General features: G+C 42.4%; 1 protein-coding gene across 2 annotated transcripts in view; it reads right to left on the bottom strand.

The window, feature by feature from the left end:
• TCAIM (T cell activation inhibitor, mitochondrial) overlaps positions 1-25,651 on the bottom strand; it is a 161,819-nt gene that overhangs the window by 33,638 nt on the left and 102,530 nt on the right. For both annotated transcript variants that reach the window (XM_056520120.1, XM_056520119.1), the window contains 2 exons: positions 12,092-12,324; positions 9,069-9,200 (listed from right to left, as the gene is read on the bottom strand). In XM_056520120.1, the coding sequence (XP_056376095.1) occupies positions 9,069-9,200; positions 12,092-12,324 (365 nt within the window). The remainder of the gene's footprint in view (positions 1-9,068; positions 9,201-12,091; positions 12,325-25,651) is intronic.

Here is a 25,651-nt window from a genome sequence, read left to right on the forward strand (position 1 = left end):
CCAACATGTGGTCCTGTCTGTTTTTGGTTTCCATTAGTTAGTTTAAAGTACTACTACTCCTACGAATAAGGGTTTTCATTAACCCCTTAAAGGGTAGCTCCCACCATCCAATTTTTTTTTTTTTGCTAACACGTCGTCCCCCCCCCCCCCCCACGGCACTAGCCTGTTCCCTCCTCCCCCCCCCCCCCCCGCCCCGCATACCCCATTCCCTCATTACACTTGCAGCTACTGCAGAGTCCGGCAGCGGGCGTGCAGGGACAGCGGTGGCAACGAGGCGGCGGCGGTGATGTGCGGGAGGAGTGGCCTCCCAGCCAGTGGCCGGGGAGCCAATGCGCTCGCTCCCGCCTGTCTGATTGACAGGCAGGGAGCGAGTGCAGCCTAACTGAAAAAGGACTGATTGCCACTCCAAAATCAGTCCTTTTTCAGTGGCCGGTTTTTAAATGTAAATTAAACCTTTTTCTCTTTATTCTGTAGGTCCATACGGTTATTATTCTGTAGGTCCATACGGTTAAAATGATACCCTACTTATATAGGTTTGATTTTGTCATACTTCTGGAAAAAATCATAACCATATGCAGGAATGTGAGGATGTTTGAGGGCAAATTTTTTGCGCCGTGATCTGAAGTTTTTATTGGTACCATTTTTGTTTTGATCTGACTTTTTGATCGCTTTTTATTCATTTTTTAATGGTATAAAAAAAATGACCAAAAATATGCTATTTTGGATTTTTTTTTTACGTGTACGCCATTGACCGTGCCCTTTAATTAACTATATAATTTATAGTTTGGACATTTACGCATATGACGATACCACATATATTTATATTTATTTACATATTTTTTATTTATTTATTTTTTTTAATCGGAAAAGGGGGGGGGATTCTGACTTTAATTAGGGAAGGGATTTAATCCCATTCATTAACACTTATTTTTTTTTGCAATGTTATAGCCCCCATAGGGGGCTATAACATTACACACATTGATTTCCTACACTGATCACTGCCATTCATTAACATGCCATTGATTCATGATATAAAAAGTGACCGTGCGGTTTAATTAATTATATATTTTTATAATCGGACATTTCCGCACACAGCGATACCACATATGTTTATTTTTATTTATTAAAACTTTTATTAGGGAAGGTGTTAAATGATCTTTGTTCACTTTTTTTTTTGCAATGTTATAGCTCCATAGGGACCTATAACACTGCACACACTGATCTTTTACATTGATCAGTGGTTTCTCATACGAAACCACTGATTGATGATTCTGCCGCTTGACTGCTCATGCCTGGATTTCAGGCACTGAGCAGTCATTCAGCGATCGGACAGCATGGAGGCAGGTAGGGACCTTCCGGCTGTCATGTAAGCTGTTCGGGATGCCGCGATTTCGCTGGGGCGATCCCGAACAGCTCCCTGAGCTAAAGGGCATGGTTTTACTTTCACTTTAGACACGGCGTTCAACTTTGAATGCCGCGTCTAAAGGGTTAATAGCGCGGGGCACCGTGATCAGTGCTGCGCGCTATTAGCCACGGGTCCCGGCCGTGGCCCCACATTCTAGAACGGGAGCAGACTCATGATGTACCGGTACGTCATGGGTCCTTAAGAGGTTAAAGATATACCGTGAAATGACTCGAACCAGAACCCAAAAGAAGTCGCCGATTAAAATGACCATCTACTATGCAGCAAGGAGCCCGGCGAACACCCCGAACAGGAGCAGGGAGAAGGACAGAGGAGCTCCGGCACTTCTCTTGATGAGTCTACGTACGTATGAATGTATGTATGGTTTAGTATGATTGTATTGAATGGTATGCTCCTGGTGTAGGAGTTGTAGATTATAGTTTTCTTTTTTGTATATATATATATGTATACACACAAACTTGTATGAAAACGTAAAAAAAAAAAAAAATAAAGAACATTATTGCTTTACTGCAACCTTCTTGGAATTGGTTTCTGTACCAGGACGATCCACTACCAGCAAGCGCCAGGCAAGTGCCATTTTCCTACGGCCACACTGATCGTGCGGTCTCCTACTTATCTACACACCGCCTCTGAACCCTAGGTGCTGACGTGCACAGGCTGCTACTGGCATTTAGAAGCGCTACACGGTTTTGTGCTCAGAGCATAACACCATAAGGTGAGCAGGTTTCTTCTTACCCTCACACATCTACTTATCACCAGATAAAGGCACAGGGTGCGCTGGTGCATGTCCCCTTTTTATCTCTCACATTAAAGGGGTACTCCGCCCCTAGCATCTTATCTCCTATCCAAAGGATAGGGGATAAGATGTCAGATCGCCGTGGTCCCGCTGCTGGAGACCCCCGGGATCTCTGCTGCAGCTCCCTACTATCATTACTGCACAGAGCAAACTCGCTCTGTGCGTAATGACGGGCAATACAGGGGCCGGAGCATTACGTCACGGCTCCGCCCCTCATGACGTCACAGCCCGCCCCCTCAATACAAGTCTATGGGAGGGGGCGTGGCGGCCCCTCCAATAGATCTGCATTAAGGGGGCGGGTTGTGACGTCACCAGGGGCGGAGCCGTGACGTCACGATGCTCCAGCCCCTGTATCTCTGGTCATTACACACAGAGCGAGCGTGCTCTGTGCAGTAATGATAGCGGGGTGCCGCAGTGGAGATCCCGGGGGTCCCCAGCAGCGGGACCCGGCGATCTGACATCTTATCCCCTATCCTTTAGACAGCAGCAGGGCCCCCCCCCTTTAGACAGCAGCAGGACCCCCCCTTTAGACAGCAGCAGGGCCCCCCCTTTAGACAGCAGCAGGACCCCCCCTTTAGACAGCAAAAGGGCCCCCGTTTAGACAGCAGCAGGCCCCCCTCCGTTAAGACAGCAGCAGGGCCCCCCCTTTATACAGCAGCAGGGCCCCCTTTAGACAGCAGCAGGGCCCCCTTTAGACAGCAGCAGGGCCCCCCACTTTAGACGGCAGCAGGGCCCCCTTCCCTTAAGACAGCAGCACCCCCCCCTATTAGACAGCAGCAGGCCCCCCTTTCGACAGCAGCAGGGGCCCCCCTTTAAACAGCAGCAGGGCCAACCCCTTTAGACAGCAGCAGCAAGCCCCCCCTTTAGACAGCAGCAGGGCCCCCCGCTTAGACATTAGTAGCAGCCCCCTCCTTGCAGGCAGCTCACCTCCTCGGGTCGGGTGCTGCCGCTCTGCTGCCCTGTTCTCCCGTCCTCCGGTCCGCATTGTGTCGTCCTATGGAGGAGCATGTGACCTGCTTCCTGCATAGCGTTACGCTGGGCGCAGGGGAGGAGGCGGAGTGAGGTGTGTGTCACATGCTCCTCCATGGAACAATATGATGCGGACGGGAGGATGGAAGAATGGGGCAGCAGAGCGGCCAGGTATCGGGGACATTAAACGAGTCCCCGATACCATGCAAATGGCTAGTATCGGCCCGATACCGATACCAGTATCGGGACATGCCTATTGGATACCAACAACCTTTACAGACAGTATTCAGTATGCTGCAAAATACAGAGTAGTCTGTCTGCATAAAGGCTATTTTCATTATTTTATTTTTATTTTTTTTGTAAAATTGACATTCTTTTAATAAACGTATATTTAAAAAAAAAATTACAGTGCCTATTTAATATTTTGCAATCACTGCAATCCAGCGATTTCTGTCTCAATGAGACTTCTGCACTTGTCTACAGGTATCTTGACCCACTCCTCATAAGCTACTGCTCCAGCAGTCTCAGGTTTGAAGGATGTCTTCTCCAGACTGCAAGTTTTTACTCCTTCTACAGATGTTTAGCCCCTTTCCTCTATTTGACGAGTATACACGTGAAAGCGAGAAGGTAGTTAACATGTATACCCATCACAGAGCATAATGAGTACCCAGCACCTGCCGCAGATGCCAGGGGAGGAGCTCCGATCCTGACAGTTAAAGGGGAACTCCGGTGGGGGAAAAACATTTTCAAATCAACTGGCTCCAGAAAATTAAACAGATTTGTAAATTACTTCTATTTAAAAATATCAACCCTTCCAGTACTTATCAGCTGCCTAAACTACAGATATACTACAGAGAAATTTGAGAATTTTTTTCCAGTCTGACAACAGTGCTCTCTGCGACACCTCTGTCCGTGTTAGGAACTCCAGAGCTGGAGAGGTATTCAATGGGGATTTGTTTCTAATCTGGACAGTGCCTGACTATGACAGAGGTGTCAGCAGAGAGCACTGTTGTCAGGCTGGAAAAAACTTCACAAATGTCTCTGTATTATACAGCAGCTGATAAGTACTGGAATGCTTCAGCTTTTTAATAGAAGTAATTTACAAATCTGTTTAACTTTCTGGCACCAGTTGATTTGAAAACATTTGTTTTCCACCGGAGTTTCCCTTTAACCCTGTAGATGCCGTGGTCAGTGAGACTGCCAAATACACAGCGCCAATAGGGGAAGGGGGGTTCCCCTCTCACGCATTGAATACCCTGCGATGTGATTTAATGGGTTCCGAACCACGGATTCGCGGGATTTCGAACCACGGCCTCCAAAGTTGATAGCTATGATGGCCTGTGAGGCTCAGCTTCACAGTCTACATGTCAGTGTAACACTTGAAAGTTAAAGGGGTTTCCAGGATAACAAAAATGCTGCCTTTTCTTGCAAAACACAGTACCACTCCTGTCCACAGGTAGTGTCTTGTATTAAAGCTCAGCACCATTGAAGTGGATGGGACTGAGCTGCAATAATACACGCAACCTGTGGACTGGAGTAGTACTGTTTTTGCAAGAAAGAAGCAGCATTTTTCTAATCCTAGACAACCCCTTAAAGGGGTACTCCGCCCCTAGACATCTTATCCCCTATCCAAAGGATAGGGATGATACCCTACTTATATAGGTTTGATTTTGTATTACTTCTAAAAAAAAATCATAACTACATGCAGGAAAATTTATACTTGTAAAATTGTCATCTTCTGACTCAAATAACTTTTTTTTATTTTTCCACGTATGGGCCAGTATGATGGATAATTTTTTTGCGCCGTGATCTGAAGTTTTTATCTGTACCATTTTTATATTAATCGGACTTTTTGATCACATTTTATAAATTTTTTCATGATACATAAAGTGACCAAAAATACGCTATTTTTTTTTGCGTGTACACCATTGACCGTGCGGTTTAATTAAAGATATATTTTTATAGTTCGGACATTTCCGCACGCGGCGATACCACATGTTTATTTTTATTTACACAGTTTTTTTTTTTAAATGGGAAAAGGGGGGGTGATTCTTACTTTGTTGTTAAATGATCTTTAGTAACATTTTTTTCACACTTTTTTTTTTTTTGCAGTGTTATAGCCCCCCTAGTGGCTATTACACTGCACACACTGATCTGCTACACAGATTATTGCCGTGCATTGACACGGCAAAGATCAGTGTTATCGGCGGTCGATTGCCCAAGCCTGGATTTCAGGCTTGGAGCAATCAATTGCCGATCGGACGCGACGGAAGCAGGTAAGGGACCTCCGCTCGTGTTCTAGCTGATTGGGACATCGCGATTTCACTGCGATGGTCCCAATCAGACCAACTGTGCTGCCGAGAAGCTTTCACTTTAGATGCGGCAATCAACTTTAAAAACTGCGTCTAATTAATAGCGCAAGGCACACCAGTCGGTGACGCACGCTATTAGCCCAGGGTCCCGGCTTTCATTAGCCCCGGTATGACCCTGCATTATATACCGGGACCGGGCGCAGGGTATACAGGTACGCCCTGCGTCCTTAAGAAGTTAAACATTAATAACTCTGGGATGCTTTTACTTTTCATTCTGATTCTGAAATAGTTTTTTCGTGACATATTTTACTTTATGTTAGTGGTAAATTTTTGTCGATACTTGGATCATTTCTTGGTGAAAAATGCAAAAATTTTATGAAAAATGTGAAAATGTTTTTTTTTTCTTTGAAACTCTTGGCTTATAAGGAAAATGGACATCCCAAATAAATTATATATTGATTCACATATAAAATATGTCTACTTTATTTTTGCATCATAAAGTTGACATGTTTTTACTTTTGGAAGACATCAGAGGGCTTCAAAGTTCAGCAGCAATTTTCCAATTTTCAAAATCGGAATTTTTCAGGGACCAGTTCAGTTTTGAAGTGGATTTGAAGGGCCTTCACATTAGAAATAAATGACCTCATTATAAAAACTGCGGCCCTCAAAGAATTCAAAATTACATTCAGAAAGTAAGTTAACCCTTTAGGTGTTTCATAGGAATAGCAGCAAAGTGAAGGAGAAAATTCAAAATCTTCCTTTTTTACACTCACATGTTCTTGTAGAAATCATGTAGAGTTTTAGAATTTTTTGGTAATTTTTTGTTGTTGAAGTTTTTGATAAAAGGAGAGAAATCACTCTAAAATTTGTAACCCAATTTCTCTCGAGTAAGGAAATACAGTACCTAATATGTGGATGTTAAGTGCTCTGTGGGTGTACTAGAGGGCTCAGAAGGAAAGAAGCAACAATGGGATTTTGGAGAGTGAGTTTTTCAGAAATGTTTTTTTGGGGGGCATGTCACATTTAGGAAGTCGCTATTGTGCCAGAACAGCAAAATCCCAACATAGCATAATATTTTGGAAACTACACCCCTCAGGGAATGTAACAAGGGGGTACAATGAGCCTTAACACTCCACAGGTGTTTGATGACTTTTCGTTAAAGTTGGATGTGTAAATGAATTTTTTTTCCACTAAAATGCTGGTACACAAGGGGTAATAGGAGAAAAAGCCTCCCAAAATTTGTAACCACATTTCTTCTGAGTATGGAAATACCCCATATGTGGAAAGTGCTCTGCGGGCTAACTACAATGAGAGAGAGAATAAGTTTGGAATGAAAGTCAGGGACCATGTGCATTTAACAAAGCCCCCATGGTGACAGAACAGTGGACCCCCCCACGTGACCCCATTTTGGACACTACACCCCTGAATGTAATAAGGGGTGCAGTGAGCATTTACAACCCACTGGCGTTTAACAGATCTTTGGAAAAGTGGGCTGTGCAAATGAAAAATTGCATTTTAACAAGAATCTGTCAGACACCTGTGGGGTGTAAATGCTCACTGCACCCCTTTTTACGTTCTGTGAGGGGTATAATGGTAGAAGGTGCATGTTAGTGCATGCTGTGAGTTATAGTTTTGCAACAGCTGGAGGCACACAGGTTGGGTAACACTGAGTTTCCCAACCAGTGTGCCTCCAGTTGTTGCAAAACTACAACTCCCAGCCGAAGTGTATGTTGGGAGTTGTAGTTATGCAACAACTGGAGCAGAACAGTTTAGAGACCACTGTGTAGTGGTGTCCAAACTGTAGCCAACCAGATGTTGCAAAACTTCAACTCCAAGCATGCCCAGACTGCCCAGACATGCTGGGAGTTGTAGTTTGGCAACATCTGAAGGGCCAGATGTTGCCGAACTACAACTCTCAGCATTCCCCGACAGTTTTGGCATGCTTGGAGTTGAAGTTTTGCAACATCTGGAGGGCTACAGTTTGGAGACCACTGTATAGTGGTCTCCAAACTGTGTCCTTCCAGATGTTGCACAACTACAACTTCCAGCATGCCGAGAACATCCAGTCATGCTAGAAGTTGTAGTTCTGCAACATCTGAAGGGCCAGATGTTACAGAACTATAATTCCCAGCATGCCTGGACTGTCTGGGTATGCTGAGAGTTGTAGTTTTGCAACATCTGGAAGGGCACAATATTGGAGACCACTGCACAGTGTTGTCCAAACTGTGGCCCTCCAGATGTTGCAAAACTACAACTCCCAGCATGCCCAGACAGTACATGCCAAAGGCTGTCTGGGCGTGCTGGGAGTTGTAGCTTTACAGCGATCTTCACTGCTGCCTCGGATGTCGCTGCTGCTGCATCCACTTGCCTAGGCCTCCTTTCTGTCGCCGTTCCCTGGGTGTCTTCCAGGTATCTGTAGCCGGTCCCCCCAGCATCAACTGCCTCTGCTGCCGTTGCCGCCATCTTCCCCCACTCTGCCTGGACTTCTAGGGGTGGGCAGAGCAGGGAAAATTAACTTTCACCCCCCCCCCCCCCACCTGCCCTGCAATTTGCCAATTTGCACCCCTGCCACCTCGCTCCTATCCTTTAGGATGATCGGGGCTGTCTGTGACAGCTCCGATCAGCCCTATTTTTCGGCCGATCAGCTCACCGGGGACCGGTATTCCCACGGGCGTACAGGTACGGCCTGGGTCCTTATGTACCAGGGCGTAAGGGCGTATCTGTATGCCCTGGGTCATTAAAGGGTTAATTATGCTATACTGCAGTAAAGATGTTTTGCAGTATACCATAACAGCATTTAGGAGATCGCAGCCTTAAGTCCTCAAATTTTTATAGAATATGCATAAAATTGTCCTCCTCTTACCCTTATCACAACATTAATTTTTCCATATACGGGGCTGTATATGGGTAATGTTTGTGCTGCGATCTTTAGTTTTTATCTGCACCATTTTATTTTAATGGAACTTTTTTGTTTTGTTGTATAAAAAGTAACCAAAAATTCGCAATTCTGTACTTTGGTATTTTTTAAGTTTATGCCAGTCTTTGTACAATTTGATTTATGTTATATTTTAAGCGTTAAAATTTCCGCATGCTGCAATACCACAAATGTTTATGCTTATTTTTTGTTATTTGAAAAATGGAAAAAGGGGGTGATTTAAACTTTTATTTGGGAATGGGTTGATTCACATTTATTAACTTTTTTTTCAAATCCCATATGAAATTTTGAACAATGTTTGCACATTTGGAGTGTTGATTGGATGGCATTGATGCAGGTAGGGACCATCTGTCTGTCATCTATGATTGGGACCCTGTGAATGCGCTGAGTCTATAGGGTTAATGTTGGACAACAGTGTAATTACTGCTGTCCAGCAGTAGTGGTTAGTTAGCCAATAATAACGCCACCGAGAGCAGCCATTTCTCATCAGCTTTGAAGTGAGCTTAGCTCCTGAGCACGCTTCAAAGTCTCTTAGCAGACTTGTGATGTACATACATTCCTGTATGTGGCGAATTTGTCAGTTAAAACACATTAAAACAAATAAACATATGAATATCGAACATCTTCACTTACTCGTCTTTCCTTTTTAGCTTTTCTCTTGCTTTTTGAGCATGAGTCAGGAGAAACCAATGTAGAGATGGGGGATCACACAAAACTGGTATGATGAAATATCCCATCTCATGCAAACGTGGCACAAAACGATCACTGTATTTAATAAAAATAGAGACAATTTAGTTAATAATAATAACAGCATCCAAATAGTTTTTGATATTGAATTAGTGTGCTTTTGCCAGTCGTTTCAGTAATTGTAAATGATTGCAAGTCTTTCTCTCAAAAAAATGTCACTAAGTCAAATAAAATACTATTTATGTAACTATTTTCATATCTTACCAGAACTTTAAAATGTCCTTGTTTGGTCAATCCACTCAACATTTTATCACAAACAATGTGCTCTGGTTATCCAACATTGTTCATAAAGGAGAAGTATCATGGGGAAACACGTATCCCCTATTCAAAGGATAGGGGATAAGTTTTAGATTGCGGGGGGACTGCTAGGACTCCCTGCGATCTCCTGTAGGGGGCTCCGGCTTTTCCCAGTAGCGGCGCATCAAAACTCCCGCACGAAGTGGCAGCCGACACGCCCCCACCATATATCTCTACAGGAGAGCCGAAGATAACCAAACGGCTCTCCCATAGAGCTATATGGAGGGGGCGTGTCATCCACCGCTTTGTGAGGGAGTTGTGGGGAGAGCCAAGGCCCATAGAGGAGATCACGCGGGGGCCCGAGTGGTCGGACCTCCCGCGATCTGAAAATGATCTCCTATCCTGTGGATAGAGGATAAGTTTTTCCCCATGATATATCTCCTTTAAATGAACAATAAATGAGGATATTATTAATTATTTTCGCCACAGCAAGATGGTATTTAAACGCACAGTTCTGTTTGTTTATGGATGGAAAAATAAAAATGTACGAAAAAGGAACTGAAAAAACTTGCTGCATCCAGAAGGCCAAAATTGGCAGCAGAATCAGGTCAGTAACTGATGATTTTCCCACCAAGTTTGCCCAAGCTTACACCCAAAGAACTTTAATTACCACTACATATTTAAGAGGATTAACATTTATATGGGATGAATCTCCTGGGGCACAAGGTAGGCACAATGGGGGAGATTTATCAAAACCTGTGCAGAGGAAAACTTGCCCAGTTGCCCATAGCAACCAATAAGCTTGCTGCTTTCATTTTTATGAAGGCCTGTGAAAAATGAAAGAAGCAATCTGATTGGTTGCTATGGGCAACTGGGCAAGTTTTCCTCTGCACAGGTTTTGATAAATCTCCCCCTATATACTTCACAATCAAAAAGCATATCAGAAGACATTTTACACCTTCTGATGCACATTAGGTTCTGGGAAACACTTGTGGGTGTGAAGTCAAAATGCTCACTACACCCCTAAATAAATTGAGGGGTGTAAAGAATATTGTCACTTGTTAGGGGGTTCTCCCTGTACAGTCTTGACAAAGACACCTTGAGGGGGGCTGTGTAGGGATTTTAAATAGTGGAGTGTAGCATCCCTGGATAATTACCAGGACATAATCTGCAGATACGTCCTGATACAAATGTGAATGTTTATATTGGCTGACGGCTGTGGCCATTTCCATATAGCAGTTGGCACATATTTTCTATCAGGGGCACACTACCATATATTTCTAAATGTGTAAGGTTTACAATAACGTTTTGATTTACTTTTTAATAAACAGTTAGTGTTTGGGATTTAGGGTATAACTGACCACCTTGGTGGTTTTCTGTTATACTGTTAAAAATCTGACACAATGTTAGGTTGCCCAGTCTATGTTTACACATGCTCAGAATTAGCATTTAATATCACCCCCCCCCCCCCCCCATGCCAACATGTACTATCAAACTGCAATGTCTAAAGGAAATCAAAGACAGTTTTGTAATGATTTCCTCCAATGTGCCTAAAGAAAACTGTCTCAGGTTCACTTAGATCAATAGAAGCACCCCACAATTAATATTACATAAAGGGACATACTTAGAAAGGTCAGATAAAAAAATGAGGCTTATGAAGGCCAAATAGGCAGCATCTGTAAGGTGTTAAAAGTAAAGCAATACTTGCCTATCCTACAGCCAGACACAGGATTTTGAGAAGTAGATTGGAAATGTCTGATCTGTGACATTTCTCAGCTTTGAAAGGGGTTAACCAGTGAAAATGTTTATTTAACCTATGTGCCCAGATGGCATAATAAAACAAAAAAAAAATCTTCTAGTTCTACTACCCTCCCTTGCAGCTTCCGGTATAAGTGCCCGGTCTCAGCCACCGCAGCACTTTAAGGAGCTGCAGACACCACCTCAAATGAAAACTCAACCAATCACTGACTGGGGCGAGATATTGCTGCTGCTACTGATTGTCATGATGTGACATAGTGTCTGCAGCTCTGTGAATTGCTGCGGTGGCTGAGACCTGGCACTGATACCAGAAGAAATAATATTTTTTTGTTCTATTATGCAGTCTGGGCACATTGGTTGATAAAAAATTTTCGCTGGACGATTTGCCCATAACAACACATCACAGCTCAGCTTTCTTTTGTCAAACTGCTCTAGTAAAAGGTTAGCTATGATTGCTTGGTATGGCCAAATAAGACAATTTTTGTTTGTCCTATTTTGTTACAGTTGATTTTAATATAGTTTTGGGTCATCATAATTTGAGCTATTTATGCCTGTATTCCTTTAGTTTTATTTTGTTCTCTCAATATTTTACACATTGTGCATTTTTATTGCCAATTTCCTCTGTAGTTGAGGCTGATATAATAAGCCACAGTTACATGGAATTCAGTCTTCTAACATGCATTGTAGAACTGATCCGGGTCTGCTAAGATGCACCACCTCTTATTGAGTACCATGTAAAAGAAAATCAGGTAGGCAGGGACACTAATAAACTGTAGCTTAATACTCTGCAAGGATGTTTAGAGACATCTCTACACAGATATATGCTGACGTGATGGTGGTCCACACGTTGTTAAATTACTACATACATTATAGCTCCTGTAATAAAGAAGCATTCAACATTTTCCATTACTTACTTTTCCAGAATCATTTGCAGTCCACGCAAACTACGTGGGTGAATGGGCACTCTTCTATCAAGCAGCTTTTTACAAAATGAATCAAGGACAGTGTAATGCTCTTCCATGGTCAACAATGGCTGCAGTTCCTCAATGTGCACTATTTCTATGCCACCAAGAAGATGGCTTATTCGATCCTGTAGCTGCAGCAACTTTCTCTGAAGTACATAGTAGCTGGGTAACATTTCAAAAAGCTTGAAATAAAAAAATAAATTAAATGTTACTAAAAAAACAATATACAGTGAACTGCAGTATACACTTGCAGGGCTAATATAACAAATTAAATCTAAAGATAAAAGCTGCGCAGCTATGGTATCAAGTATATCCATAGGCCCTTTTACATGCGCTGATTATTGGGCAAATTAGCATTTTGAGACATGCTCCTTTCAGATAATCTGGTCAGCAATTAGGTGATGAACAAGGAAACATTCCCAGAGATTATTTAATGGTTCCAGAGGAACGATCCAGCATCACATATCCCTAAACAGACAGAACCTGACTACTAAAGTCTACAATATGTCAACTCCAGCTCACAATATGCTTCTAAATCAAGAACTAAACATCAGCACATCATAAGCATTCTCCAACTGAGGGCATGATTTTCTTAAGAGCTATTGCAGTAGTTTTCCTTTCATCCTGCACATGATGGCAGAGGCATTAAACAGATTACTCTGGGACTATATGAAAACACAAAGAGACAATAAGGTAGCAAGGCAAAGACACTGCATACACCACTGTTGCCATGTAACAGAAATATATAAGATCTGCAGCATGTCTGATCAAAGGTTTGAACAAAGCAATTATTTCCCCTGAATGTTAGTATGTCGCAAATAGTGTCAGAATCCACTGAATATTTCTAGCACAAGACTATTCACTTCAATATGATTTACTTAGCAAGGACCTATGGCCTCTCCTGACATTTCTGGTTTAGTAAATGCTTGTAATCCTCATAAATTAACATTTCTGAAGCAACTCTGTTACTTTTGTGACTTTTGTGACTCTGTTACTTTTGTGACATTCTTCATCAAAACATATTAACAAACTGACAAATGTTTACATTCCCCTTGTCATTGAGTGAACCCCGATATAACACCGAAAGAACTGACTAGACTGTGTCAAAATCGTTTGGGACATTTCCAAGTGACAATGGGAATGGTAACATTTAGTTGTCATTACATTCATACATCTCTAGGAAGAACAGAGGAACAGCACGGAATTTAAATAAATGCTGCACTGGAATTGTTTTCTTTTGGGGAATACTAAAACAATGGGGGAGATTCTCAAAAACTACTGTAATTTCTGTTCCAGCGATATTATTCACACCTTTTTTATTCTCCTCACATTTTCAAAGGTCTTTTGTGCTGCATTGGAAATGTGAAAATTCATTAGTTTTTTTCCACGCCAAATATATTTTTTGGTTGCAGCCATATTGGATTTTTTGGTGCCAAAATTGCAGATATTTGCGCAAAATTTAACATCCCAGAAAATTCTGGTGGAAATATCTCACAAAATATTCCATGATTACTAGTGCCCAGACAAGCAATAACTGTATAAATAAAACATTTCTAAACTTAAATGTTAGTGCTGGTGCAGTGACCAAAAAATAATATATATATATATATATATATATATATATATATATATTTTTTTTTTAATAACATTTTTCAATAATAATTATTTCTTTTTTTTAATAATTACTTAAATAACACCTCCCGCCCCCCCCCCCCCCCCAAAAAAAAAAAAACCTCAAAAACAATAAAAACCACAACCATTTCTGTGATTTCTACACTATGAAAAGGCATTACAATTTTGGCGCAAAATAGATTTTTTTGGGTGCAAAATTATTTGAAAATGTCCCCCAATGTGTACTAAAACAATTGATTTTAAACCTTTAAACTCTTTAAACCCTAAAAGGGATATTCCCAGCTTCAGAAGTTGTCCCCTATCCATAGGATAAAAGATAACAAATGGATTGGTCTGGGTCCGAGAACAGCGACAGAACTGTTTGTAGAAGGAATGATGCACAACACGTGTGTGGTCAGAGCGCCATTCATTCTCTATGGAGCCGTCAAATATTGTCAAGTGTTTGGAAATGTTTGGTAGCCCCAAAGACAATGAATAAAGCACTGGCTGTGCAAGCATAGTACGCACCATTCATAATAGGGACAATTTAGTCGCAGTTCTCAAGATTGGTAGGAGTTCCAATGATTGGACTGCCACCAATCAGCTTTTACCCTATCTTGTTGATAGAGGATAACTTTATAAACAATACCCCGACTTCAATGGAAAATCCAAAGTTAATCATGCAGACCAACACTACACAATGCTCCTCCAATGGTAGAGTATGTATGGTGTTTTGAAAAACCTTTATTATTTATTTATGTATTTTGAGGGGAAATAGAAAAAAAAAACACCTTCACAATTCTTGGAATTTTGTTTTAATGGTGCTAACCACATGCTACATAGAAATGACATGTTAACGTAGAAGAGTATGTTTTTTAACCCCTTAAAGACTGAGCCATTTTTCACCTTAACCCCTTGGGAACGGAGCCCATTATGACCCTAAGGACGGGAGCATTTTTTGCAAATCTGACCACTGTCACTTTAAGCATTAATAACTCTGGAATGCTTTTACTTATAAATTTGATTCCGAGGATGTTTTTTCGTGACATATTCTACTTTATGTTAGTGGTAAATTTTTGTCGATACTTGCATCATTTCTTGGTGAAAAATTCCAAAATTTGATGACAAATTAGAAAATGTTGCATTTTTCTAACTTTGAAGCTCTCTGCTTGTAAGGAAAATAGACATTCCAAATAAAATATATATTGATTCACATATACAAGATGTCTAATTTATATTTGCATCATAAAGTTGACATGTTTTTACTTTTGGAAGACATCAGAGAGCTTCAAAGTTCAGCAGCAATTTTCCAATTTTTCAAAATCTGAATTTTTCAGGGACCAGTTCAGGTTTGAAGTGGATTTGAAGGGCCTTCCTATTAGAAATACCCCACAAATGACCCAATTATAAAAACTGCACCCCTCAAAGTATCCAAAATGACATTCAGTAAGTTTGTTAACCCTTTAGGTGTTTCACAGGAATAGCAGCAAAGTGAAGGAGAAAATTCAAAATCTTCATTTTTTACACTCGCATGTTGTTGTAGACCCAGTTTTTGAATTTTTACTCGTGGTAATAGGAGAAAAAGCCCCCAAAAATTTGTATCCCAATTTCTCTCAAGTAAGGAAATACCTCATATGTGTATGTCAATTGTTCGGTGGGTGCAGTAGAGAGCTCAGAAGGGAAGGAGCAACAATGGGATTTTGGAGAGTGAATTTTGCTGAAATGGTTTTTGGGGGGCATGTCACATTTAGGAAGCCCCTATGGTGCCAGAACAGCAGAAAACCCCACATGGCATACCATTTTGGAAACTACACACCTCAAGGCACGTAACAAGGGGTCCAGTGAGCCTTAACACCACGCAGGTGTTTGACGACTTTTCATTAAAATCAGATGTGTAAATGAAAAAATTTAGTTTCTTCACCAAATTTACCATTTTTACAAAGGGTTATGGGAGAGAATGCCCCCCAAAATTTGTAATCCCATCTCTTCTGAGTATGGAAATACCCCATGTTAGGACGTAAAATGCTCTGCGGGCGAAATACAATGCTCAGAAGAGGAGGAGCGCCATTGAGCTTTTGGAAAGAGAATTTGTTTGGAATGGTAGTCAGGGGCCATGTGCGTGTACAAAGCCCCCTGTGGTGCCAGAACAGTGGACCCCCCCACATGTGATCCCATTTTGGAAACTACACCCCTCACAGAATTTAATAAGGGGTGCAGTGAGTATTTACACCCCACTGGCGTTTGACAGATCTTTGGAACAGTGGACTGTGCAAATGAAAAATTTAATTTTTAATTTTCACGGACCACTGTTCAGGCTCACTATACCCCTTGTTACGTTCCGTGGGGGGTGTAGTTTCCAAAACGGGGTCACATGTGGGTATTTATGTTTTTGCGTTTGTCAGAACCACTGTAAAATCAGCCACCACTGGAAATCACCAATTTAGGCCTCAAATGTACATGGTGCGCTCTCACTCCTGAGCCTTGTTGTGCGTTCACAGAGCACTTTAAGCCCACATATGGGGTATTTCCGTACTCAGGAGAAATTGCATTACTAATTTTGGGGGGCTTTTTTTCCTTTTACTGCTTGTGAAAATAAAAAGTATGGGGCAACACCAGCATGTTAGTGTAAATATTTTTTTTTTACACTAACAAGCTGGTGTAGCCCCCAACTTTTCCTTTTCATAAGGGGTAAAAGGAGAAAAAGCCCCCCAAAATTTGTAGTGCAATTTCTCCCGATTATGGAAATACCCCATATGTGGCCCTAAACTGTTTCCTTGAAATACGACAGGGCTCCAAAATAAGAGAGCGCCATGCGCATTTGAGGACTAAATTAGGAATTGCATAGGGGTCGACATAGGGGTATTCTACGCCAGTGATTCCCAAACAGGATGCCTCCAGCTGTTGCTTAACTCCTAGCATGCCTGGACAGTCAATGGCTGTCCAAAAATGCTAGGAGTTGTTGTTTTGCAACAGCTGGAGGCTCCGTTTTGGAAACACTGCCGTACAATACGTTTTTCATTTTTATTGGGGGGGGGGGGGGGGGGACGACAGTGTAAGGGGGTGTATATGTAGTGTTTTACCCTTTATTATGTGTTAGTGTAGTGTAGTGTTTTTATGGGTACATTCACACTGGCGTATTACAGTGAGTTTCCCGCTAGGAGTTTGAGCTGCGGCGAAAAATTTGCCGCAGACCAAACTTGAAGCAGGAAAGTTACTGTAAACCTACCCGTGTGAATGTACCCTGTACTTTTGTAACAGCTGGAGGCACACTGGTTGGAAAACCTTCAGTTAGGTTCTGTTACCTAACTCAGTATTTTCCAACCAGTGTGCCTCCAGCTGTCGCAAAACTACAACTCCCAGCACGTACTAATCGCCTAAGGGCATTCTGGGAGATGTAGTTATGCAACAGCTAGAGGTTACGCAACTACAACTCCCAGCATGGTGAGACAGCTGTTTGGGCATGCTGGGATTTGCAGTTTTGCAACATCTGGAGGGCTACAGTTTATAGACCACTGCCCAGTGATCTCCAAACTGTGACCCTCCAGATGTTGCAAAACTACAAATCCCAGCATGACCAGACAGCAAAGAGCTGTTTGAGCATGCTAGGAGTTGTAGTTTTGCAAGATCTGGAGGGATACAGTTTAGAGACCACTATATAGTGGTCTCAAACTGCAGGCCTCCAGCTGTTGCAAAACTACATATTCCAGCATGCCCAAACAGCAAACAGCTGTCTGGGCATGTTGGGTGTTGTAGTTTTGCAACATCTGGAGGGCTACAGTCTCAGACTGTAGCCCTCCAGATGTTGCTAGGCAACTTACCGGCTTCCGTAGGAGCCAGGGAGCCATCTTTTTCTGTCGCACGCCGCCCGCGCCGATCTCCGTCGCCGCCCGCAGCCTCTGGAGGAGTAAGTAGACCTTCGGCGTTCGGTCCCCTTCGTTTCCCCATTCTGCCCCGCCTATTGTGGGTGGGCAGGACGGGGAAAACGAAAGTAAACCCCTCCGCCCCCGATCTGCTATTGGTGGTCGCGTCTAGACCACCAATAGCAGGAATAGGAGGGGTGGCACCCCTGCCACCTCACTCCTATCGCTTCAGGGGGATCGTAGTTGTCTCAGACAACCACGATCCCCCTTCTATTCTGGGTCACCATAGACCCGGAATCGTCGCAAATCGCAAGTGTGAATTCACTTGCGATTTGTGCCGATTGCCGACATGGGGGGGTCTGATGACCCCCCTGGGCATTTGCACGGGGTGCCTGCTGATAGATTAAGTACCAGGACGCAAGGGCGTATTCATACGCCCTTCGTCCCCAACAGGTTGAGGACTGAGCCCTTTTGTGCAATTCTGACCACTGTCACTTTATGCATTAATAACTCTGGGATGCTTTTACAGATTATTCTGATTCAGAGATAGTTTTTTCGTTACATATTCTACTTTAACATAGTGGTACATTTTCGCCATTACTTGCATCCTTTCTTGGTAAAAAAAAATCCCCAAATTTCATGAAAATTTTGCATTTTTCTAACTTTGAAACTCTCTGCTTGTAAGGAAAATGGAAATATGCAATATGTCTACTTTATATTTGCATCATAAAGTTTACATGTTTTTACTTTTGGGAAATCAGAGGGCTTTAAAGTTCAGCAGCAATTTTCCAATTTTTCAAAAAATTTTCTAAATCTGAATTTTTCATGGACCAGTTCAGTTTTGAAGTGGATTTGAGGGGTCTTCATTTCAGAAATACCCCATAAATTACCCCATTATAAAAACCCAAAGTATTCAAAATGACATTCAGAAAGTGTGTTAACCCTTTTGGTGTTTCACAGGAATAGCAGCAAGGTGAAGGAGAAAATTCAAAATTTTCATTTTGAACACTCGCATGTTCTTGTAGACCCAGTTTTTTAAATTTTACAAGGCTCAGAAGTGAAGTAGCGGCAATGAGATTTTGGAGAGTGAGTTTTTCTGAAATTGTTTTTTTTTTTTGGGGGGGGGGGGGGGCATGTCACATCTAGGAAGCAAAAAAACAAACAAACAACATTGCATACTATTTTGGAAACTACACCCCTCAAGGAACGTAACAAGGGGTCCAGTGAGCCTTAACACCCCACAGGTGTTTGACGACTTTTTGTTAAAGTCGGATGTGTAAATGATTTTTTCTTTTCACTAAAATGCTGGTTTTCCCCCAAATTTTAAATTTTATAGGGTTATAGGAGAAAATGCCCCCCAAAATTTGTAACCCCATCTCTTCTGAGTATGGAAATACCCCATGTGTGGACGTCAAGTGCACTGCGGGCGCACTACAATGCTCAGAAGAGAAGAAGTCACATTTGGCTTTTGGAAAGCAAATTTTGCTGAAATGGTTTTTGGGGGGCATATCTCATTTAGGAAGCCCCTATGGTGCCAGAACAGCAGAAAAAAAAAACACATGGTATACTATTTTGGAAACTACACCCCTCAAGGAACGTAAAAAGGGGTACAGTGAACCTTAACACCCCACAGGTGCTTGACAAATTTCCACTAAAGTTGGACGTGAAAATGAAAAATTGTATTTTTTTCACTTAAAGGTTGGTGTTACCCCAAATTTTTCAAGAGAAGAGATGAGAAAAAGCCTCCCAAAATTTGTAACCCCATTCCTTCTGAGTATGGAAATACCCCATATGTGGATGTAAAGTGCTCTGCGGGCGAACTACAATGCTCAGAAGAGAAGGAGCGTCATTGAGCTTTTGGTGAATTTGGTTGGAATAGAAGTGGGAGGCCATCTGCGTTTACAAAGCCCCCCCGTGGTGCAAGAACAGTGGACCCCCCCACATGTGACCCCATTTTGGAAAATACACCCCTAACAGAATTTAATAAGGGGTGCAGTGAACATTTACACCCCACTGGTGTTTGACAGATCTTTGAAATAGTGGGCTGTGCACATGAAGAATAAAAAATTTTATTTTCACGGACCACTGTTCCAAAAATCTGTCAGACACCTGTGGGGTGTAAATGCTCACTGTACCCCTTATTACATTACATGAGGGGTGTAGTTTCCAAAATGGGGTCACATATGGGGGGGGGCACTATGTTCTGGCACTATGGGGGCATTGTAAACACACCTGGCCTTCAATTTCGGACACATTCTCTCTCCAAAAGCCCAATGGCGCTCCTTCTTTTCTGAGCATTGTAGTTCGCCCGCAGAGCACTTTACATCCACATATGGGGTATGTTCTTACTCAGAAGAGATGGGGCTTGTGAAAATGAAAAATGTAGGGTAACACCAGCATTTTAGTGAAAAAAAATGTTTTCTCTTCATTTTCACATCAAACTTTAACGAAAATTAATCAAACACCTGTGGGGTGTTAAGGCTCACTATACCCCTTGTTACATTCCATGAGGGGTGTAGTTTCCAAAATGGGGTCACATCTGGGTATTTATTGTTTTGGGTTTATTTCAGAACCACTGTAAAATATGCCACCCCTGTGCAAATCACCAATTTAGACCTCAAATGTACATGGCACGCTCTCACTCCTGAGCCTTGTTGTGCTCCTGCAGAGCACTTAACGCCCACATATGGGGTAGTTCTGTACTCAGGAGAAATTGCGTTACAAATGTTGGGGGTCTTTTTTTTCCTTTTACCGCTTGTGAAAATTAAAAGTATGGGGCAACACCAGCATGTTAGTGTAAATTTTTTTATTTTTTACACTTACATTCTGGTGTAGACCCCAACTTTACCTTTTTGATAAGGGGTAAAAGGAGAAAAAGCCCCCCCGCCCAAAAAAAAAAATTTGTAATGCAATTTCTCCCGAGTACGGAGATACCCCATATGTGGCCCTAAACTGTTTCCTTGAAATACAACAGGGCTCCAAAGCGAGAGAGCACCATGCGCACTTGAGGCCTAAATTGGGGATTTGAATCCCCACAGCAGTGTTTCCCGAATGGGGTGTCTCCAGCTGTTGCAAAACTCCCAGCATGCCTGGACAGTCAGTGGCTGTCCGACAATACTGTGAGTTGTTGTTTTTCAACACCTGGAGGCTCCGTTTTGGAAACAGTGCCGTCAAGATGTTTTTATTTTTTTTATGAGGGAGGGGGGAGACGACGACTGTGTAGGGGTATGTGTATATGTAGTGTTTTACTTTTTCTTTTGTGTAGGTGTAGTGTAGTGTTTTTAGGGTACATTCACACGGGGGGTTTACAGTGAGTTTCGCGCTGGGAGTTTGAGCTGCGGCAGAAAATTTGTTGCATCTCAAACTTGCAGCAGAAAACTAGCTGTAAACCCGCCCGTGTGAATGTACCCTGTACAATCACAAGGGTGGGGGGGGGCCCTTCAGATGTTGCAAAACTACAACTCCCAGCATGCACTGACAGATCTTACATGCTGGGAGTTGTAGTTAAGCAACAGCTAGAGGCACATTGGTTGCGAAACACTGAGAGTTTGTTACTTAACTCAGTGTTTCGCAACCAGTGTGCCTCCAGCTGTTGCAAAACTAGAACTCCCAGCATGTACAGTCTCTCAGTGCATGCTGGGAGATGTATTTTTGCAACAGCTGGAGGCACACTGGTTGCAAAACACTAAGTTAGGTAACAAACTCTGTTTCGCAACCAATGTGTCTCCAGCTGTTGCAAAACTGCAACAATCAGAATGAGAGTTGTAGTTTTGCAACAGCTGGAGGCACACTGCTACAACTCCCAGCATGCCCTTTGGTAGTCTGTGCATGTTGGGAGTTGTAGTTATGCAACAGCTGGATGCACACTTTTTCATAGAAAAAAATGTGCCTTCAGATGTTGCATAACTACAACCCCCAGCATACACAGACTACCAAAGGGTATGCTGGGAGTTGTAGTTGGAACTCCAGCTGCTGCAAAACTACAACTCCCAGCATGTCCTTTGCATGCTGAGAGTTCTTGCCAAGCAACAGCAGGAGGTGAACAGGCCTCACCTCCTGCTGTATTCTGCCGCCGGGACTGCCGCCGCTGCTGCCACCGATCCTGCTGCTCCTGTCGCCGCCCCTGCTCCTGAGGGGACCCCCGCCGGCCCCGATCGTCACCATGATCGCCGTCCCGATCACCGCCCAGCAGGGTCGTGATTGGTTGGTCGTTCTGACTGATCAATCACGTGATCGTGAGGTGGAAGCCATGCCACCTCACTCCTACTGGGTAAGTGTGAATGGGGCTGTCTTGGACAGCCCCATTCACCTTTATTTTCCGGGTCACCAGACAGTCACCCGGAATCGCCACAAATCACCGACGGACCTCAGGACCCCCCTGGGCGATATGCCGAGATGCCTGCTGAACTATATCAGCAGGCATCCCGGTCCGGTCCCTGCCCGGTGAGCGGCATGGGCCGGAAAAACGTAGGGCATAACCATACACCCTGAGTCCTTAAGGACTCGGAAACGGGGTGTATGGATATGCCCTGCGTCCTTAAGGGGTTACATGAGTGAAATAAATTATACATGTGTTTATCAGTAATAACAACAGTCTCCATTACAATGACAAGACATTTAACCCCTTAATGACAATTGACGTAAACGTACGTCATGGTGCGGTGGTACTTAACGCACCATGCTGTACATTTACCTCATGAAAATGACCGCGAGCATTGGACCAATGCTCGCATCATGCACGGCAGGTCCTGTCTGCTGTCAGCAGCCAGGGACCCGCTGGTAATGTCAAACATCAGTGATAACGCTGATGTCCGACATTAGCCCCCTCAGATGCCATGATCAATACAGATCAAGGCATCTGTGGCAGTGCGGCACTTGTGTGGCGGATCACCCGCAAGATCGAGCAGACCAGAGCAGAAGATAGCCGATATCACTGATCAGTGCTATGCCCTATGCATAGCACTGAACAGTATTAGCAATCAAATGATTGCTATAAATATTACTCTATGGGGACAAAAAAAGTGTAAAAAATTTTTTTACAATTAAAAAGTTACAAAATTAAAAAAATTTAAAAATCCCCTCCCCCCAATAAAAATGTAAATGGTCCCTTTTTCCCATTTTACATCTACAAAGCGTAAAAAAATAAAATAAAATTATAATATAATAATAAATAAACATAATAAACATATTAGGTATCGCCACGTGCATAAATGTCCGACCTATCAAACTATAATGCTAATTATCCGGTAAGGAGACGGTGTAAACGTAAAAAGAAAGTCCAAAATTGCTGCTTACATTTTATTAGAATTTTTTTTTTTATAAAAAATGAAGTAAGAAAAAAAAAAAAAGGAAAATATAAGCAAAAAGTGGTACCGATAAAAACTACAGAGCACAGCGCAAAAAATTAGCCCTCATACCGCCCCGTATACAGAAAAATCTGAAAGTTATAGGTGTTAAAAAAAAGGGCAATTTTAATCATACTAATTTTGTTAAAATAGTTTGCAAATTTTTAAAAGCGGTACAATTGTTAGAAAAGCATATAATATGGGTATCATTTTAATCGTATTGACACACAAAAGTAAGAAAACATATAAGTTTTACCGTAAAGTGTACAGCGTGAAAACAAAACCTATGTGCTAAATTGCACATAAATACTATTTTTTTTGGCTGCGTCATACATTTTATGGTAAAATGAGTGATGTCATTACAAAGTACTCAAAAAACAAGCATCCACATATGGATCTGTGGATGAAAATATCTTGACCTTTACTTTCACTTCCGGTTTTCTTCCGATACTCCCTGGCGACCTTTTTATACTGCACCTTCTATACCCACACAGCCTCCTGCGACTGAGGTCGCCTTCCACAAGCCACGGTTCTTGACTGTCACTTTTGCCTTGACTCCATTTTCCTCTGCAGCAATCCGGTGAGTCGCTATCTCCACCATCCGACTACCTTTAGCCTGCTATCATTGAATTTACTTTACTTTACACTTCATTCTCCATTATCCATGGTATGTTGTCTGCAATTTGTGCTCAGTATTGTAACGCTGTATTCTCTAGCGCAATATACCATATGCACCCTGCATACTTATCTATACCCCCTTGAGCATTATCTCGCTTTTCTAGTCCTACCTAAGGGTACGTTTACATGAGAAGATTTGCAGCGTATTTTACGCTGCAGATCTCCCGCTGAAGGACCCTCTGTATTCTGCCTTGACATGTGCCTGCTCGGAGCGGCAATACACCGCTACGAGCAGACACAGTACGATGTGCGAGTCACCGCGTGCATGCGCAGTATACTCGCGCGGCACCTCTTGGCCTAGCTCATTGAGCAGGGGGAGCGGCCGCGATGTGTGCGAGTACACCGATGCGCGGCAACTCACACATTGCTTCAGTGTGTCTGCACGTAGCGGTGTATTGCCACTCCGAGCAGGCACATGTTAAGTCAGAATAAAGAGGGTCCTTCAGCGGCGGATCCGCAGCGAAATCCGCTGTGAAAATCCGCTCGTGTGAACGTACCCTTATATGGCTTTGTAATACGCTTTTACAACAGCAAAATATCTGTATTTAGTCAGATTTTTTTTTCTCATATCTTTATTTTGATGTGAACCATATATGTTCTGTATATGTTTGCTATGTATAGGCAGTATGGACTATGTTATTTATACATATGTATTCTTACTATGTCATTGCACATAGGTCTGAGGAAGGTCTTAATTGACTGAAACGTCACTTACTTTGTTTATTGGATTGCTTAAATAAAAATACCTCTGTTTTCATCGCAAGTGGTGTGCTATGTTATCCTTTTTATTTATGAAAATATAAAAGAGTTATGATTTTAATAAAAAAAAAAAAGGGGGGAAAAACGAAAATGCTAAAATAAAATTTGCCTGATCCTTAATGCCAAAATGGGCTTGGTCCTTAAGGGATTAAAAACAATTAAAATACATACATAAACAAGAGGTAACAGACCCAATATATACTGTCTCTCCGTGGAAGAGAAACAATAAAGCTAGGTTCAGACTACGGAATTTCCGCCTGCAACTCCGCTTTGAAATTGCAGGCGGAAATTCCGCTTGCTAAAACGTATAGTGTAGTGATATTCAAACTTCGGAATTTGTGAAGCGGAATTTGTGAACGGAAAATCCGCTTGGAAATTTCCGCCTGAAGAATGGCGTTGCTCTTTCTTCAGGCGGAAAAACTGGCGGAACACATTGCAGTCTATTGGAGACTGCAGTGTCCGTGCGGTCCTAGCGCCGACTCGGAATCTCCGGGTGGAGATTTTCTGCCCGGAGATTCCGTAGTCTGAACCTAGCCTAAAGGATCATTCATAGCATGTCACCCATAACTTTATTTACTTTTTTTTTTAACAGTACACCTAGAAGACTTCACATTATGATCATTGATTAAAAACATTGGTATACTCGATATACCAAAGCATTACTACTGCCTGTCAGTGTTACACTGAGAGACAATGTATTTGTATTTAGTTGTGCCTTAGGCCTAATGCTTACACCACTTGGGGGACTTTGTTAGGCTACAGCTGCCATGATAACAGCACTTGCAATACCTGCATGCCAATGTTGACATAGAGAGCAAACATCTTCTGTCAATTCCCTTACAAGCTGCGGTTGCTCTTGATGCCAGCATGTAAGGGTTCAACTGTGTGGAATGGAGTCTTCAGGCTATGATCACACAAAATTTTGCATGAAAATTATCCAGTAAATTCCGCAGAAATGAATTGCCCATTCACTTAAATGGAATTCCAGCAGTGGAAATTCTGCAGCTGGAAATTCTGCTGTGTGAATGGTCCAGCTTGATCCCATTGAAGTGTATTGGCTATAAATTAATGCAGAAATTAACATAGCCTTACTGTTCCAAGCAGTCGTAGCAGGAACCTAACTCTGTATTACGGCCAGGGTTTTTCTAAATCAGAAAGGGGTTAAAAGCCTACATTAAATAGATCACTTGGGCCTGAATTAGTTTTTCATTATGTCTTACAGTGTTTTAGTGTGACAGCGAGGAACTTTTCAGCAC

This window comes from Hyla sarda, chromosome 5 (genome assembly GCF_029499605.1).
Source record: "Hyla sarda isolate aHylSar1 chromosome 5, aHylSar1.hap1, whole genome shotgun sequence".
Lineage (NCBI taxonomy): Eukaryota > Metazoa > Chordata > Amphibia > Anura > Hylidae > Hyla > Hyla sarda.